Source organism: Tachypleus tridentatus, chromosome 9 (genome assembly GCF_004210375.1).
Source record: "Tachypleus tridentatus isolate NWPU-2018 chromosome 9, ASM421037v1, whole genome shotgun sequence".
Lineage (NCBI taxonomy): Eukaryota > Metazoa > Arthropoda > Merostomata > Xiphosura > Limulidae > Tachypleus > Tachypleus tridentatus.
Window position 1 is genome coordinate 147,180,948 of NC_134833.1, and position 21,163 is coordinate 147,202,110.

At 38.2% G+C, this 21,163-nt stretch overlaps 1 protein-coding gene across 1 annotated transcript in view; it reads left to right on the forward strand.

Annotated features, from left to right (window-relative positions):
• Positions 1-20,888, forward strand: part of LOC143226618 (uncharacterized) — a 135,913-nt gene extending 115,025 nt beyond the window's left edge. The window contains exon 6 of the mRNA XM_076457826.1: positions 17,002-20,888. Coding sequence (XP_076313941.1) covers positions 17,002-19,235 — 2,234 coding nt within the window. The 3' untranslated portion in view covers positions 19,236-20,888. The remainder of the gene's footprint in view (positions 1-17,001) is intronic.
• The last annotated feature ends 275 nt before the right edge of the window (positions 20,889-21,163 follow it).

The window sequence follows — 21,163 nt, forward strand, 5'->3', positions numbered from 1 at the left end:
AGTAATTTACTGTATGAGACAGAATTTGTGAAATCACCGTTACTGTATGAGACAGAACTTGTGAAATCACCGTTACTGTATGAGACAGAACTTGTGAAATCACCGTTACTGTATGAGACAGAACTTGTGAAATCACCGTTACTGTATGAGACAGAACTTGTGAAATCACCGTTACTGTATGAGACAGAACTTGTGAAATCACCGTTACTGTATGAGACAGAACTTGTGAAATCACCGTTACTGTATGAGACAGAACTTGTGAAATCACCGTTACTGTATGAGACAGAACTTGTGAAATCACCGTTACTGTATGAGACAGAACTTGTGAAATCACCGTTACTGTATGAGACAGAACTTGTGAAATCACCGTTACTGTATGAGACAGAACTTGTGAAATCACCGTTACTGTATGAGACAGAACTTGTGAAATCACCGTTACTGTATGAGACAGAACTTGTGAAATCACCGTTACTGTATGAGACAGAACTTGTGAAATCACCGTTACTGTATGAGACAGAACTTGTGAAATCACCGTTACTGTATGAGACAGAACTTGTGAAATCACCGTTACTGTATGAGACAGAACTTGTGAAATCACCGTTACTGTATGAGACAGAACTTGTGAAATCACCGTTACTGTATGAGACAGAACTTGTGAAATCACCGTTACTGTATGAGACAGAACTTGTGAAATCACCGTTACTGTATGAGACAGAACTTGTGAAATCACCGTTACTGTATGAGACAGAACTTGTGAAATCACCGTTACTGTATGACTGTATGAGACAGAACTTGTGAAATCACCGTTACTGTATGAGACAGAACTTGTGAAATCACCGTTACTGTATGAGACAGAACTTGTGAAATCACCGTTACTGTATGAGACAGAACTTGTGAAATCACCGTTACTGTATGAGACAGAACTTGTGAAATCACCGTTACTGTATGAGACAGAACTTGTGAAATCACCGTTACTGTATGAGACAGAACTTGTGAAATCACCGTTACTGTATGAGACAGAACTTGTGAAATCACCGTTACTGTATGAGACAGAACTTGTGAAATCACCGTTACTGTATGAGACAGAACTTGTGAAATCACCGTTACTGTATGAGACAGAACTTGTGAAATCACCGTTACTGTATGAGACAGAACTTGTGAAATCACCGTTACTGTATGAGACAGAACTTGTGAAATCACCGTTACTGTATGAGACAGAACTTGTGAAATCACCGTTACTGTATGAGACAGAACTTGTGAAATCACCGTTACTGTATGAGACAGAACTTGTGAAATCACCGTTACTGTATGAGACAGAACTTGTGAAATCACCGTTACTGTATGAGACAGAACTTGTGAAATCACCGTTACTGTATGAGACAGAACTTGTGAAATCACCGTTACTGTATGAGACAGAACTTGTGAAATCACCGTTACTGTATGAGACAGAACTTGTGAAATCACCGTTACTGTATGAGACAGAACTTGTGAAATCACCGTTACTGTATGAGACAGAACTTGTGAAATCACCGTTACTGTATGAGACAGAACTTGTGAAATCACCGTTACTGTATGAGACAGAACTTGTGAAATCACCGTTACTGTATGAGACAGAACTTGTGAAATCACCGTTACTGTATGAGACAGAACTTGTGAAATCACCGTTACTGTATGAGACAGAACTTGTGAAATCACCGTTACTGTATGAGACAGAACTTGTGAAATCACCGTTACTGTATGAGACAGAACTTGTGAAATCACCGTTACTGTATGAGACAGAACTTGTGAAATCACCGTTACTGTATGAGACAGAACTTGTGAAATCACCGTTACTGTATGAGACAGAACTTGTGAAATCACCGTTACTGTATGAGACAGAACTTGTGAAATCACCGTTACTGTATGAGACAGAACTTGTGAAATCACCGTTACTGTATGAGACAGAACTTGTGAAATCACCGTTACTGTATGAGACAGAACTTGTGAAATCACCGTTACTGTATGAGACAGAACTTGTGAAATCACCGTTACTGTATGAGACAGAACTTGTGAAATCACCGTTACTGTATGAGACAGAACTTGTGAAATCACCGTTACTGTATGAGACAGAACTTGTGAAATCACCGTTACTGTATGAGACAGAACTTGTGAAATCACCGTTACTGTATGAGACAGAACTTGTGAAATCACCGTTACTGTATGAGACAGAACTTGTGAAATCACCGTTACTGTATGAGACAGAACTTGTGAAATCACCGTTACTGTATGAGACAGAACTTGTGAAATCACCGTTACTGTATGAGACAGAACTTGTGAAATCACCGTTACTGTATGAGACAGAACTTGTGAAATCACCGTTACTGTATGAGACAGAACTTGTGAAATCACCGTTACTGTATGAGACAGAACTTGTGAAATCACCGTTACTGTATGAGACAGAACTTGTGAAATCACCGTTACTGTATGAGACAGAACTTGTGAAATCACCGTTACTGTATGAGACAGAACTTGTGAAATCACCGTTACTGTATGAGACAGAACTTGTGAAATCACCGTTACTGTATGAGACAGAACTTGTGAAATCACCGTTACTGTATGAGACAGAACTTGTGAAATCACCGTTACTGTATGAGACAGAACTTGTGAAATCACCGTTACTGTATGAGACAGAACTTGTGAAATCACCGTTACTGTATGAGACAGAACTTGTGAAATCACCGTTACTGTATGAGACAGAACTTGTGAAATCACCGTTACTGTATGAGACAGAACTTGTGAAATCACCGTTACTGTATGAGACAGAACTTGTGAAATCACCGTTACTGTATGAGACAGAACTTGTGAAATCACCGTTACTGTATGAGACAGAACTTGTGAAATCACCGTTACTGTATGAGACAGAACTTGTGAAATCACCGTTACTGTATGAGACAGAACTTGTGAAATCACCGTTACTGTATGAGACAGAACTTGTGAAATCACCGTTACTGTATGAGACAGAACTTGTGAAATCACCGTTACTGTATGAGACAGAACTTGTGAAATCACCGTTACTGTATGAGACAGAACTTGTGAAATCACCGTTACTGTATGAGACAGAACTTGTGAAATCACCGTTACTGTATGAGACAGAACTTGTGAAATCACCGTTACTGTATGAGACAGAACTTGTGAAATCACCGTTACTGTATGAGACAGAACTTGTGAAATCACCGTTACTGTATGAGACAGAACTTGTGAAATCACCGTTACTGTATGAGACAGAACTTGTGAAATCACCGTTACTGTATGAGACAGAACTTGTGAAATCACCGTTACTGTATGAGACAGAACTTGTGAAATCACCGTTACTGTATGAGACAGAACTTGTGAAATCACCGTTACTGTATGAGACAGAACTTGTGAAATCACCGTTACTGTATGAGACAGAACTTGTGAAATCACCGTTACTGTATGAGACAGAACTTGTGAAATCACCGTGACTGTATGAGACAGAACTTGTGAAATCACCGTTACTGTATGAGACAGAACTTGTGAAATCACCGTTACTGTATGAGACAGAACTTGTGAAATCACCGTTACTGTATGAGACAGAACTTGTGAAATCACCGTTACTGTATGAGACAGAACTTGTGAAATCACCGTTACTGTATGAGACAGAACTTGTGAAATCACCGTTACTGTATGAGACAGAACTTGTGAAATCACCGTTACTGTATGAGACAGAACTTGTGAAATCACCGTTACTGTATGAGACAGAACTTGTGAAATCACCGTTACTGTATGAGACAGAACTTGTGAAATCACCGTTACTGTATGAGACAGAACTTGTGAAATCACCGTTACTGTATGAGACAGAACTTGTGAAATCACCGTTACTGTATGAGACAGAACTTGTGAAATCACCGTTACTGTATGAGACAGAACTTGTGAAATCACCGTTACTGTATGAGACAGAACTTGTGAAATCACCGTTACTGTATGAGACAGAACTTGTGAAATCACCGTTACTGTATGAGACAGAACTTGTGAAATCACCGTTACTGTATGAGACAGAACTTGTGAAATCACCGTTACTGTATGAGACAGAACTTGTGAAATCACCGTTACTGTATGAGACAGAACTTGTGAAATCACCGTTACTGTATGAGACAGAACTTGTGAAATCACCGTTACTGTATGAGACAGAACTTGTGAAATCACCGTTACTGTATGAGACAGAACTTGTGAAATCACCGTTACTGTATGAGACAGAACTTGTGAAATCACCGTTACTGTATGAGACAGAACTTGTGAAATCACCGTTACTGTATGAGACAGAACTTGTGAAATCACCGTTACTGTATGAGACAGAACTTGTGAAATCACCGTTACTGTATGAGACAGAACTTGTGAAATCACCGTTACTGTATGAGACAGAACTTGTGAAATCACCGTTACTGTATGAGACAGAACTTGTGAAATCACCGTTACTGTATGAGACAGAACTTGTGAAATCACCGTTACTGTATGAGACAGAACTTGTGAAATCACCGTTACTGTATGAGACAGAACTTGTGAAATCACCGTTACTGTATGAGACAGAACTTGTGAAATCACCGTTACTGTATGAGACAGAACTTGTGAAATCACCGTTACTGTATGAGACAGAACTTGTGAAATCACCGTTACTGTATGAGACAGAACTTGTGAAATCACCGTTACTGTATGAGACAGAACTTGTGAAATCACCGTTACTGTATGAGACAGAACTTGTGAAATCACCGTTACTGTATGAGACAGAACTTGTGAAATCACCGTTACTGTATGAGACAGAACTTGTGAAATCACCGTTACTGTATGAGACAGAACTTGTGAAATCACCGTTACTGTATGAGACAGAACTTGTGAAATCACCGTTACTGTATGAGACAGAACTTGTGAAATCACCGTTACTGTATGAGACAGAACTTGTGAAATCACCGTTACTGTATGAGACAGAACTTGTGAAATCACCGTTACTGTATGAGACAGAACTTGTGAAATCACCGTTACTGTATGAGACAGAACTTGTGAAATCACCGTTACTGTATGAGACAGAACTTGTGAAATCACCGTTACTGTATGAGACAGAACTTGTGAAATCACCGTTACTGTATGAGACAGAACTTGTGAAATCACCGTTACTGTATGAGACAGAACTTGTGAAATCACCGTTACTGTATGAGACAGAACTTGTGAAATCACCGTTACTGTATGAGACAGAACTTGTGAAATCACCGTTACTGTATGAGACAGAACTTGTGAAATCACCGTTACTGTATGAGACAGAACTTGTGAAATCACCGTTACTGTATGAGACAGAACTTGTGAAATCACCGTTACTGTATGAGACAGAACTTGTGAAATCACCGTTACTGTATGAGACAGAACTTGTGAAATCACCGTTACTGTATGAGACAGAACTTGTGAAATCACCGTTACTGTATGAGACAGAACTTGTGAAATCACCGTTACTGTATGAGACAGAACTTGTGAAATCACCGTTACTGTATGAGACAGAACTTGTGAAATCACCGTTACTGTATGAGACAGAACTTGTGAAATCACCGTTACTGTATGAGACAGAACTTGTGAAATCACCGTTACTGTATGAGACAGAACTTGTGAAATCACCGTTACTGTATGAGACAGAACTTGTGAAATCACCGTTACTGTATGAGACAGAACTTGTGAAATCACCGTTACTGTATGAGACAGAACTTGTGAAATCACCGTTACTGTATGAGACAGAACTTGTGAAATCACCGTTACTGTATGAGACAGAACTTGTGAAATCACCGTTACTGTATGAAACAGAACTTGTGAAATCACCGTTACTGTATGAGACAGAACTTGTGAAATCATCATGACTCTATGAGACAGAACTTGTGAAATCACCGTTACTGTATGAGACAGAACTTGTGAAATCACCGTTACTGTATGAGACAGAACTTGTGAAATCACCGTTACTGTATGAGACAGAACTTGTGAAATCACCGTTACTGTATGAAACAGAACTTGTGAAATCATCATGACTGTATGAGACAAATCGTGTGAAAGTAATTTACTGTATGAGACAGAATTTGTGAAATCACCGTTACTGTATGAGACAGAACTTGTGAAATCACCGTTACTGTATGAGACAGAACTTGTGAAATCACCGTTACTGTATGAGACAGAACTTGTGAAATCACCGTTACTGTATGAGACAGAACTTGTGAAATCACCGTTACTGTATGAGACAGAACTTGTGAAATCACCGTTACTGTATGAGACAGAACTTGTGAAATCACCGTTACTGTATGAGACAGAACTTGTGAAATCACCGTTACTGTATGAGACAGAACTTGTGAAATCACCGTTACTGTATGAGACAGAACTTGTGAAATCACCGTTACTGTATGATGAACTTGAAATCAGAACTTGTGAAATCACCGTTACTGTATGAGACAGAACTTGTGAAATCACCGTTACTGTACGAGACAGAACTTGTGAAATCACCGTTACTGTATGAGACAGAACTTGTGAAATCACCGTTACTGTATGAAACAGAACTTGTGAAATCACCGTTACTGTATGAGACAGAACTTGTGAAATCACCGTTACTGTATGAGACAGAACTTGTGAAATCACCGTTACTGTATGAGACAGAACTTGTGAAATCACCGTTACTGTATGAGACAGAACTTGTGAAATCACCGTTACTGTATGAGACAGAACTTGTGAAATCACCGTTACTGTATGAGACAGAACTTGTGAAATCACCGTTACTGTATGAGACAGAACTTGTGAAATCACCGTTACTGTATGAGACAGAACTTGTGAAATCACCGTTACTGTATGAGACAGAACTTGTGAAATCACCGTTACTGTATGAGACAGAACTTGTGAAATCACCGTTACTGTATGAGACAGAACTTGTGAAATCACCGTTACTGTATGAGACAGAACTTGTGAAATCACCGTTACTGTATGAGACAGAACTTGTGAAATCACCTGTATGACAGAACTGTGAAATCACCGTTACTGTATGAACAGAACTTGTGAAATCACCGTTACTGTATGAGACAGAACTTGTGAAATCACCGTTACTGTATGAGACAGAACTTGTGAAATCACCGTTACTGTATGAGACAGAACTTGTGAAATCACCGTTACTGTATGAGACAGAACTTGTGAAATCACCGTTACTGTATGAGACAGAACTTGTGAAATCACCGTTACTGTATGAGACAGAACTTGTGAAATCACCGTTACTGTATGAGACAGAACTTGTGAAATCACCGTTACTGTATGAGACAGAACTTGTGAAATCACCGTTACTGTATGAGACAGAACTTGTGAAATCACCGTTACTGTATGAGACAGAACTTGTGAAATCACCGTTACTGTATGAGACAGAACTTGTGAAATCACCGTTACTGTATGAGACAGAACTTGTGAAATCACCGTTACTGTATGAGACAGAACTTGTGAAATCACCGTCACTGTATGAGACAGAACTTGTGAAATCACTGTTACTGTATGAGACAGAACTAGTGAAATCACCGTTACTGTATGAGACAGAACTTGTGAAATCACCGTTACTGTATGAGACAGAACTTGTGAAATCACCGTTACTGTATGAGACAGAACTTGTGAAATCACCGTTACTGTATGAGACAGAACTTGTGAAATCACCGTTACTGTATGAGACAGAACTTGTGAAATCACCGTTACTGTATGAGACAGAACTTGTGAAATCACCGTTACTGTATGAGACAGAACTTGTGAAATCACCGTTACTGTATGAGACAGAACTTGTGAAATCACCGTTACTGTATGAGACAGAACTTGTGAAATCACCGTTACTGTATGAGACAGAACTTGTGAAATCACCGTTACTGTATGAGACAGAACTTGTGAAATCACCGTTACTGTATGAGACAGAACTTGTGAAATCACCGTTACTGTATGAGACAGAACTTGTGAAATCACCGTTACTGTATGAGACAGAACTTGTGAAATCACCGTTACTGTATGAGACAGAACTTGTGAAATCACCGTTACTGTATGAGACAGAACTTGTGAAATCACCGTTACTGTATGAGACAGAACTTGTGAAATCACCGTTACTGTATGAGACAGAACTTGTGAAATCACCGTTACTGTATGAGACAGAACTTGTGAAATCACCGTTACTGTATGAGACAGAACTTGTGAAATCACCGTTACTGTATGAGACAGAACTTGTGAAATCACCGTTACTGTATGAGACAGAACTTGTGAAATCACCGTTACTGTATGAGACAGAACTTGTGAAATCACCGTTACTGTATGAGACAGAACTTGTGAAATCACCGTTACTGTATGAGACAGAACTTGTGAAATCACCGTTACTGTATGAGACAGAACTTGTGAAATCACCGTTACTGTATGAGACAGAATGTGTGAAATCAATTTACTGTATGAGACAGAACTTGTGAAATCACCGTTACTGTATGAGACAGAACTTGTGAAATCACCGTTACTGTATGAGACAGAACTTGTGAAATCACCGTTACTGTAGAGAGACAGAACTTGTGAAATCACCGTTACTGTATGAGACAGAACTTGTGAAATCACCGTTACTGTATGAGACAGAACTTGTGAAATCACCGTTACTGTATGAGACAGAACTTGTGAAATCACCGTTACTGTATGAGACAGAACTTGTGAAATCACCGTTACTGTATGAGACAGAACTTGTGAAATCACCGTTACTGTATGAGACAGAACTTGTGAAATCACCGTTACTGTATGAGACAGAACTTGTGAAATCACCGTTACTGTATGAGACAGAACTTGTGAAATCACCGTTACTGTATGAGACAGAACTTGTGAAATCACCGTTACTGTATGAGACAGAACTTGTGAAATCACCGTTACTGTATGAGACAGAACTTGTGAAATCACCGTTACTGTATGAGACAGAACTTGTGAAATCACCGTTACTGTATGAGACAGAACTTGTGAAATCACCGTTACTGTATGAGACAGAACTTGTGAAATCACCGTTACTGTATGAGACAGAACTTGTGAAATCACCGTTACTGTATGAGACAGAACTTGTGAAATCACCGTTACTGTATGAGACAGAACTTGTGAAATCACCGTTACTGTATGAGACAGAACTTGTGAAATCACCGTTACTGTATGAGACAGAACTTGTGAAATCACTGTATGAGACAGAACTTGTGAAATCACTGTATGAGACAGAACTTGTGAAATCACTGTTACTGTATGAGACAGAACTAGTGAAATCACCGTTACTGTATGAGACAGAACTTGTGAAATCACCGTTACTGTATGAGACAGAACTTGTGAAATCACCGTTACTGTATGAGACAGAACTTGTGAAATCACCGTTACTGTATGAGACAGAACTTGTGAAATCACCGTTACTGTATGAGACAGAACTTGTGAAATCACCGTTACTGTATGAGACAGAACTTGTGAAATCACCGTTACTGTATGAGACAGTGACTTGTGAAATCACCGTTACTGTATGAGACAGAACTTGTGAAATCACCGTTACTGTATGAGACAGAACTTGTGAAATCACCGTTACTGTATGAGACAGAACTTGTGAAATCACCGTTACTGTATGAAACAGAACTTGTGAAATCATCATGACTGTATGAGACAAATCGTGTGAAAGTAATTTACTGTATGAGACAGAATTTGTGAAATCACCGTTACTGTATGAGACAGAACTTGTGAAATCACCGTTACTGTATGAGACAGAACTTGTGAAATCACCGTTACTGTATGAGACAGAACTTGTGAAATCACCGTTACTGTATGAGACAGAACTTGTGAAATCACCGTTACTGTATGAGACAGAACTTGTGAAATCACCGTTACTGTATGAGACAGAACTTGTGAAATCACCGTTACTGTATGAGACAGAACTTGTGAAATCACCGTTACTGTATGAGACAGAACTTGTGAAATCACCGTTACTGTATGAGACAGAACTTGTGAAATCACCGTTACTGTATGAGACAGAACTTGTGAAATCACCGTTACTGTATGAGACAGAACTTGTGAAATCATCATGACTGTATGAGACAAATCGTGTGAAATCACAATCACTGTATAAGACAGAACTTGTGAAATCACTGTTACTGTATGAGACGGAACTAGTGAAATCACCGTTACTGTATGACACAGAACTTGTGAAATCACCGTTACTGTATGAGACAGAACTTGTGAAATCACTGTATGAAACAGAACTCATCATGACTGTATGAGACAAATCGTGTGAAAGTAATTTACTGTATGAGACAGAATTTGTGAAATCACCGTTACTGTATGAGACAGAACTTGTGAAATCACCGTTACTGTATGAGACAGAACTTGTGAAATCACCGTTACTGTATGAGACAGAACTTGTGAAATCACCGTTACTGTATGAGACAGAACTTGTGAAATCACCGTTACTGTATGAGACAGAACTTGTGAAATCACCGTTACTGTATGAGACAGAACTTGTGAAATCACCGTTACTGTATGAGACAGAACAGAAATCACCGTTACTGTATGAGACAGAACTTGTGAAATCACCGTTACTGTATGAGACAGAACTTGTGAAATCACCGTTACTGTATGAGACAGAACTTGTGAAATCACCGTTACTGTATGAGACAGAACTTGTGAAATCACCATTACTGTATGAGACAGAACTTGTGAAATCACCGTTACTGTATGAGACAGAACTTGTGAAATCACCGTTACTGTATGAGACAGAACTTGTGAAATCACCGTTACTGTATGAGACAGAACTTGTGAAATCACCGTTACTGTATGAGACAGAACTTGTGAAATCACCGTTACTGTATGAGACAGAACTTGTGAAATCACCGTTACTGTATGAGACAGAACTTGTGAAATCACCGTTACTGTATGAGACAGAACTTGTGAAATCACCGTTACTGTATGAGACAGAACTTGTGAAATCACCGTTACTGTATGAGACAGAACTTGTGAAATCACCGTTACTGTATGATGAACTTGTGAGAACTTGTGAAATCACCGTTACTGTATGAGACAGAACTTGTGAAATCACCGTTACTGTATGAGACAGAACTTGTGAAATCACCGTTACTGTATGAGACAGAACTTGTGAAATCACCGTTACTGTATGAGACAGAACTTGTGAAATCACCGTTACTGTATGAGACAGAACTTGTGAAATCACCGTTACTGTATGAGACAGAACTTGTGAAATCACCGTTACTGTATGAAACAGAACTTGTGAAATCATCATGACTCTATGAGACAAATCGTGTGAAAGTAATTTACTGTATGAGACAGAATTTGTGAAATCACCGTTACTGTATGAGACAGAACTTGTGAAATCACCGTTACTGTATGAGACAGAACTTGTGAAATCACCGTTACTGTATGAGACAGAACTTGTGAAATCACCGTTACTGTATGAGACAGAACTTGTGAAATCACCGTTACTGTATGAGACAGAACTTGTGAAATCACCGTTACTGTATGAGACAGAACTTGTGAAATCACCGTTACTGTATGAGACAGAACTTGTGAAATCACCGTTACTGTATGAGACAGAACTTGTGAAATCACCGTTACTGTATGAGAACAGAAATCACCGTTACTGTATGAAAGAACTTGTGAAATCACCGTTACTGTATGAGACAGAACTTGTGAAATCACCGTTACTGTATGAGACAGAACTTGTGAAATCACAATTACTGTATGAGACAGAACTTGTGAAATCACTGTTACTGTATGAGACAGAACTTGTGAAATCACCGTTACTGTATGAGACAGAACTTGTGAAATCACCGTTACTGTATGAGACAGAACTTGTGAAATCACCGTTACTGTATGAGACAGAACTTGTGAAATCACCGTTACTGTATGAGACAGAACTTGTGAAATCACCGTTACTGTATGAGACAGAACTTGTGAAATCACCGTTACTGTATGAGACAGAACTTGTATGAAACAGAACTCACCGTTACTGTATGAGACAGAACTTGTGAAATCACCGTTACTGTATGAGACAGAACTTGTGAAATCACCGTTACTGTATGAGACAGAACTTGTGAAATCACCGTTACTGTATGAGACAGAACTTGTGAAATCATCATGACTGTATGAGACAAAACGTGTGAAAGTAATTTACTGTATGAGACAGAATTTGTGAAATCACCGTTACTGTATGAGACAGAACTTGTGAAATCACCGTTACTGTATGAGACAGAACTTGTGAAATCACCGTTACTGTATGAGACAGAACTTGTGAAATCACCGTTACTGTATGAAACAGAACTTGTGAAATCATCATGACTGTATGAGACAAACTTGTGAAATCATTTACTATATGAGACAAATCGTGTGAAAGTAATTTACTGTATGAGACAGAATTTGTGAAATCACCGTTACTGTATGAGACAGAACTTGTGAAATCACCGTTACTGTATGAGACAGAACTTGTGAAATCACCGTTACTGTATGAGACAGAACTTGTGAAATCACCGTTACTGTATGAGACAGAACTTGTGAAATCACCGTTACTGTATGAGACAGAACTTGTGAAATCACCGTTACTGTATGAGACAGAACTTGTGAAATCACAGTTACTGTATGAGACAGAACTTGTGAAATCACCGTTACTGTATGAGACAGAACTTGTGAAATCACCGTTACTGTATGAGACAGAACTTGTGAAATCATCATGACTGTATGAGACAAATCGTGTGAAAGTAATTTACTGTATGAGACAGAATTTGTGAAATCACCGTTACTGTATGAGACAGAACTTGTGAAATCACCGTTACTGTATGAGACAGAACTTGTGAAATCACCGTTACTGTATGAGACAGAACTTGTGAAATCACCGTTACTGTATGAGACAGAACTTGTGAAATCACCGTTACTGTTACTGTATGAGACAGAACTTGTGAAATCATCATGACTGTATGAGACAAATCGTGTGAAAGTAATTTACTGTATGAGACAGAATTTGTGAAATCACCGTTACTGTATGAGACAGAACTGGTGAAATCACCGTTACTGTATGAGACAGAACTTGTGAAATCACCGTTACTGTATGAAACAGAACTTGTGAAATCATCATGACTCTATGAGACAAATCGTGTGAAAGTAATTTACTGTATGAGACAGAATTTGTGAAATCACCGTTACTGTATAAGACAGAACTTGTGAAATCACCGTTACTGTATGAGACAGAACTGGTGAAATCACCGTTACTGTATGAGACAGAACTTGTGAAATCACCGTTACTGTATGAAACAGAACTTGTGAAATCATCATGACTCTATGAGACAAATCGTGTGAAAGTAATTTACTATATGAGACAAATCGTGTGAAAGTAATTTACTGTATGAGACAGAATTTGTGAAATCACCGTTACTGTATGAGACAGAACTGGTGAAATCACCGTTACTGTATGAGACAGAACTTGTGAAATCACCGTTACTGTATGAAACAGAACTTGTGAAATCATCATGACTCTATGAGACAAATCGTGTGAAAGTAATTTACTGTATGAGACAGAATTTGTGAAATCACCGTTACTGTATAAGACAGAACTTGTGAAATCACCGTTACTGTATGAGACAGAACTGGTGAAATCACCGTTACTGTATGAGACAGAACTTGTGAAATCACCGTTACTGTATGAAACAGAACTTGTGAAATCATCATGACTCTATGAGACAAATCGTGTGAAAGTAATTTACTGTATGAGACAGAATTTGTGAAATCACCGTTACTGTATGAGACAGAACTTGTGAAATCACCGTTACTGTATGAGACAGAACTTGTGAAATCACCGTTACTGTATGAAACAGAACTTGTGAAATCATCATGACTCTATAAGACAAATCGTGTGAAAGTAATTTACTGTATGAGACAGAATTTGTGAAATCACCGTTACTGTATGAGACAGAACTTGTGACATCACTGTTACTGTATGAGACAGAACGTGTGAAATCACAATCACTGTATAAGACAGAACTTGTGAAATCACTGTTACTGTATGAGACAAAACGTGTGAAAGTACTTTACTGTATGAGACAAAACGTGTGAAAGTACTTTACTGTATGAGACACAAATGGAAGATCTGATTCAATAAGTTTGAATACTAAAGTGGCATTGACATTGGTAATTGTAACCGATCATATGATTTTGTGACAATGGTAATGGTATCTGATCATTTGATATAGTTACATTGTTAATTGTAACCGAGCGTCTGATACAGTGACATTGGTAATGATAGCCGAACGTCTGATATAGTGACATAGGTAATAGTAATTAATTATATGATATAATTATACTAGGAATGGTAATAGAACATCTTATTCAGGTGACATAAGTAATGGTAACCGAACGTGACATTGGTAATGGTAACCGAACATTGATATAATTACATTATATCACAATGTAATCAATTGTCTGATATAGTGACACTGATAATGGTAACCAATCGTATGATATAGAGCCACTAAGAACTTTAACCGAACTTCTGATGTAGCAAGAGTGTTGAAAGTTAATTTTAAAAGCAATAGTTATGACGTGTTTCTCTACGTAACTCGGTGTGAGTTATTTCTACGTTGTATGTGTAATGCACTAGTTGATGTCACCTTACTCGAATGTTCTGTATTGTTCTGGTTATTTTAAGTGGACATTGCTAAATCATATCGCCTTGTAGTTTTTAGAATGTTCTAGACCTCAGTTCGGCAATGTGTGCATTTATTGTATGTACTTATGTGTGTGTGTGATATAATTAAGTCAAAATCATTAAGTTATCGATAGTGATCCCCCCGCTAGTACAACGGTAAGTCTACGGATTTACAACGTTAAAATCAGGGGTTCGATTACCCTCTGTGGGTTCAGCAGATAGCCCGATGTGGCTTTACTGTAAGAAAACACATGAACACATATCGAAAGTGGAGTTAATCTGTGCGATTGGTAGTTTAGCCATAACGGGCAATATTATAAAATGAATTTAACAGTCTTCACAGATACGAAGAATAGCCTTTCTTGTCAAAGGTTGTTCTAAAGTAATTGAACCCATCAGTGCGAACTTGATAAAAAGGAGACAATTGTTTAAAGCTGGAGATAAGACTGTGATAACCCACAGGGTAACATATTCTGTTGTGAGAAATAAAGGTAAAAAAAATATATATCCTCTTGAGAAGAAAAGATAATCATTTAGAATTTTAAATACAAACTTGATAACCAACAATAAAACAATTTTTTATACATAAGTTTTACTTGTTTTCCATACATTATTGTAAAACAAATGGATTGTGTGCTGCCCGTGTATTGTTGACTTTTATTGCCAACAAATCACAGATACCTACTGTAAAGGAGCAGTCTCCTTATACAAACAATTCTGACATTGATCATCTGACATAATAACATTGATAATGGTAACCGAGCATCAGATATAGTGACATCAGAGAGAGAAGACTGTATATACTACAAATGTTATTGTTTTATATTATTTTATCATATTATAAGTTGTTTTGTATTTTTTATTATTTTGTTGACAAACCAATATGTAATGCAAAAAAAATATTTTGTTTTTAAGAGAAACATTTTATACCTTCTAATAAAAATGTTGTGCCCGGCATGGCCGAGCGCGTTAGGCGTGCGACTTGTAATCCGAGGGTCGCGGGTTCGCATCCCGGCCGCGCTAAACATGTTCGCCCTTTTAGCCGTGGGGGCGTTATAATGTGACGGTCAATCCCAGTATTCGTTGGCAAAAGAGTAGCCCAAGAGTTCGCGGTGGGTGGTGATGACTAGCTGCCTTCCCTCTAGTCTTACACTGCAAAATTAGGGACGGCTCAGGTTTCTCCTCCTGGTTGGGGGTTGTGCAGTAAGCTAACAATCTGCTCACTTAAAAAACCAGCCTGTTAATGAATCCGCAAGCGATTGCGGCCCTATGTTCCTTCATGGAATCGAGAGGCATAATAAAAATGTTCTTCAATTTTGTAAGAAAAATTTTAACACCCTCAAGAAGATTCTCAAAATTATTACAAAAACTTTACCTCAGGTAAGAAACTTTAATAAATCCAAGGATTAAATTCTACAGGTGCTCACTCACTGGAGCTCAGCTCCAGTTAATTTTACAATCCGAATGTATTACTACTACTTTTATTCTTTTAGAATCCGATACTGAAGTCCTCTGATGATTAAAAATTACAATGCTCCCAAGGAATTCGATTCCCCTCGCTGGGCACAGAAGAAAGCCCAGTGTGGCTTTGCTATAAAAAAAACAACGCGCATACATACACACAATACTGGAATGATCTATTGCTTGTATGTTTTCGTAGTTCAGTTTGAATGCTGCATAAGTTAAAGAAACTTGATAGTGAGGCCAATTCTTGACTATGGCAGATAACTATCTGTACACCTTTAAATTTAAAAGAACTTTACTGCTAAACCAAAAACATGTGAACAGTTTTCTCTGTAACGCTCATTCTGAACTTAACATCCCAGAAGTTTTACACTTCACCTGGATCATTTATGCAGTTTATGAACTGAGACTGCCTGGTGGATTTTCATGAGGATAACATTTGAAACTTTGATCGCGGATTTGAAGGATGCCAGCAACATGCTTCATCACTGCAACGAAAATTAGAGTTTGTCTTACCTATTAGGCAAACTGAGCAATTGCCCGGGGTCCAACATATGGAAGAACCCTCGATATTATGCCATTTAAACTATTTCTAAGTTTTCTTATCATTATGGGGCCCCAATTACTGAATACTGTCTGAGGATCCAAAATGACTAAGACGCCATCTTTACTGAAATGACACAGCTATTGCAGTTCATAAACGAAATATTTTAGAGGTTTCATAGCTAGCACTTCCAAATGATATGAGGTTTTTGCACAGGAACAAATATCGTTAAGAAGTGAACTTTACTCTAACAATCTTTTTTTTTTTTCAGGTGATCGCATCTTAAGCGTTACCGTCTCCTTTACTAACATGGTCTACGAGGATGCTCTAACAATCCTGAGCTATGCTTCTCCATACGATGTTCAATTGGAGCTGGAGAAAACATCAGAAAACGACCAAGGACTAGCACCGCCACCCATAGTGAAACGTCAAGGATCTTCTAGCTTTTCTAATGAAGGTCAAAGGCTCTTCCACCCGTTGTATCGAAGCCAATCTATTGACGATCTAACACAAATTGATAAGGATTCCTTTCCTTCTCAAGGAATCATACCTAAGCGATCTCAAAGTATTGGACTTGAAACTCAGAGGTTGAGATCCCACTTGGACGACAGAAGTAAAGATGTTGTTCCAGAAGAAATTGATAGACTAGTGACAGATGTTACTGGATCCATGAATGAATGTATGCTGGCCACAGCTACAGTGGACGATGGAAATTCCAAGAAATTATCATACCAGGAAAGAAATGTAGATTTTCCTCTCATAATTAATGAGAAATCATTGACTCATGTTAAATATGAAACTGAGGAACTTGGCAACAGTGAAAACTTTACAAATACTTCTCAAGAGAAACAATCTCTCAGCATCAATGTTCCACGAGAAGAAAGCTGTCCTAGATCAGATGAGAATTTTGTGATTAAAGAAAACGAACAAAATACGAAAGTTAGTGATATGAACGAAGAAAAAGCTCTTTCTCTTCCTAGAAAAACGGCCACTCCTGGAAAGAGAAGGGCACCTGCACCACCTCAGTCTTTTCATGGAGTAGCTATGGAAACCAAGGCTCTTGTGCATCAGTTTGAAGATATGGAAGAAAATATAATTCGATGCAATAATGATGACAAGAAATGTTCATTATTAACAGAAAGTACAGAAGACAGAAAGAATTCCATTGAAAGCTCAAAACCGCAAACAAGTGGCATATCTGATTCTGTTGAAGTTGATAGCCTGGAAAATTTCTATATGTACGAAGAAACATATGTTGGTGAAGAAGAAGACTCTGACGTTTCCAAAGATTCCTTGGAAATTGATGACAAAGGAGAAAAAGTTCGAAGAAGGTCTTCTTCTTTGGGAGACATTAAGAAACTTGAAGAGGCCGTAAACCGATCTCCGACTCTGTTAGAAAGGGCAGTATCCTTAGATTTCCAAAAACTGACCCTTCCAGAAGGAAACCTTCGTGAACAAAATAAAATTTTAGGACCTACAAACTACAATCCACAGGAGGAAGAGGTATTTATTTCACTTAAAGAAGTCAAGGAACCTATTAAACATTTAAATATAAGCAAAATTTCACCTCATGAAGTAGAAGCAAAACCACAAAAAGAAATTAACAACTCATTCGCTTTATACGACAATGAAAACATCTCAGGTACAAATGAAATGGTAAAGAATCATTCCATTAAACAAGATGCATCTCTAAATTTGAATTACTTATCCAATACATCTATAATAAGCAAATCAAGTTTCCGATCTAATGTATCCAGTGAAAGTGACCATGGACAAAACAACATGACCTCCACTCCAGCCAAAAGAGTTATTAAAGTAGATAACAATATTCCGAAGCCAGATCTTTCTTTTGATGCAAACAATTCGAAGGAGGCCTGCATTCCTACCCAGAAGGAGAATAGACCGGATTTTACCTTTAAAAATTCAAACTATCCCAGTCCTGCTGTTAGAAAAGACAACTCTCCGTTAACAGTGGATATACCAATTATTCCACCAGTGATTCGTCACCAAGACAAAATGGTTTCTTCGCCTCTTCTTTTCAACACTGCCTCCAGGCCTGAAAACAAAGACGTTAACGAAATCAGCAAGCAAAAACTAGATAGTATGTTTTTCCCTCACAAGGATTCTTTGCTTGAACAGGTAGCCACAAAGGGTACCCATCCAAGTTCGAATCCAGAACTGACTACTAAATGGCCTTCAGAAAGCACTGATTTTGACTCTTGGAGCTTTGAAGTTGAGCACGAAAGTACAGATAAAAGCTACATGGGTTCCTTGTATGGCAACAGTAGTGAAATATCTTCAAAATTATACAAAACAGCCGTAGAGATTCCTCTCGATAATTCTGGTAATGTCGTGGAACATTCTAGAAAAGAACTCCCACCAGAGATGTCTAGCTACACAATACGTAGCGCTGAAGGAGGAAGAACACAAACTGTCATTATATCTACCAATAACACTTCTACTGCACGCTCTCCACCCCTCCAATTGCCACCTCCTTCATATTAACAGCATTTATCTGTGTCTTGTTAAAGAAACAGAAGGAAACTTAGAAAATGAACTTCAACACCACAAAGTTTGCTTTTTAAAGGGAAGGACATTACTCTCTTTAGATATTCCTTAGTAAGTGGATAATGAACAAGGTGAAACTCACATAGCTTCAGATAAGACCAGTACTATGAAAAACAGGTGGGACTCAAGGACAACCAGCGTCAAGAGCTACAGTTTATTTATGTATATTTCTCTCGATTCAGAGCCTGCAGGTGTGTTGTTAAAAGCAGTAAAGAAACAACCATTAATTAATTATAAGAACTACGTGTAATTCCGCATCTCAACTATGAGATAGCGCCACTTGCATAGATTATATAAGACATAATCGTGTCTCGCTACACAATAACCGGTGTAAAAAAATAATTAATTAATCAAAAAATAACTTATTAGTTAGTTATGAAAATACAAAATAGTGGCCTTGACCGTCTACTTTAGAGAATGTATATGCGATGCATCTATATTTATAAAAATACAAAATTTTATAAAAGTCTGTGCTCATAAATCGTCACGACTAAAAAATTATATTTACAAATTTAATTTAGTATTTAAAAAACTGTTATGGAATATATATCAGTATTTGTTTTGAATTCATTAACTTTCAGCGCTTTGGAGTTTATCTCAAGAAATATCACAACAGCAGGGCAGGGAGGGTCTAACCTAGATGTGGGCATCCTCGGGATATTAATCCGAGAGTTCCTGTTTGCGTCCCGTTGCCACAAAATTTCGCACTGTAAGAATGACGAAAAAAATTCCTGTAGTCTATAGACAGGAGTTGACAATGTGTACTGTTGATTATCTGTCTTATCTCTAGCCTATAGACAAGAGTTGACAATGTGTACTGTTGACTATCTGTCTTCTCTCTAGCCAATAGACAAGAGATGACCATGTGTACTGTTGACTATCTGTCTTATCTAGCCAATAGACAAGAGATGGCCATGTGTACTGTTGACTATCTGTCTTCTCTCTAGCCAATAGACAAGAGTTGGCCATGTGTACTGTTGACTATCTGTCTTCTCTCTAGCCAATACACAAGAGTTGGTCATGTGTACTGTTGACTATCTGTTTTCTCTCTAGTCAATACACAAGAGTTGGCAATGTGTACTGTTGACTATCTGTCTTCTCTCTAGCCAATACACAAGAGTTGGCAATGTGTACTGTTGACTATCTGTTTTCTCTCTAGCCAATAGACAAGAGTTGGCCATGTGTACTGTTGACTATCTGTCTTCTCTCTAGCCAATAGAGAAGAGTTGGCAATGTGTACTGTTGACTATCTGTCTTCTCTCTAGCCAATAAACAAGAGTCGGCCATGTGTACTGTTGACTATCTGTCTTCTCTCTAGCCAATAGACAAGAGTTGGCCATGTGTACTGTTGACAATCTGTCTTCTCTCTAGCCAATAGACAAGAGTTGGCCATGTGTACTGTTGACTATCTGTCTTCTCTCTAGCCAATAGACAAGAGTTGGCCATGTGTACTGTTGACTATCTGTCTTCTCTCTAGCCAATAGACAAGAGATGACCATGTGTACTGTTGACTATCTGTTTTCTCTAGCCAATAGACAAGAGATGACCATGTGTACTGTTGACTATCTGTCTTATCTAGCCAATAGACAAGAGATGTGTGACTGTTGACTATCTGTCTTCTCTCTAGCCAATAGACAAGAGTTGGCCATGTGTACTGTTGACTATCTGTCTTCTCTCTAGCCAATACACAAGAGTTGGTCATGTGTACTGTTGACTATCTGTTTTCTCTCTAGCCAATACACAAGAGTTGGCAATGTGTACTGTTGACTATCTGTTTTCTCTCTAGCCAATACACAAGAGTTGGCAATGTGTACTGTTGACTCTCTGTTTTCTCTCTAGCCAATAAACAAGAGTCGGCCATATGT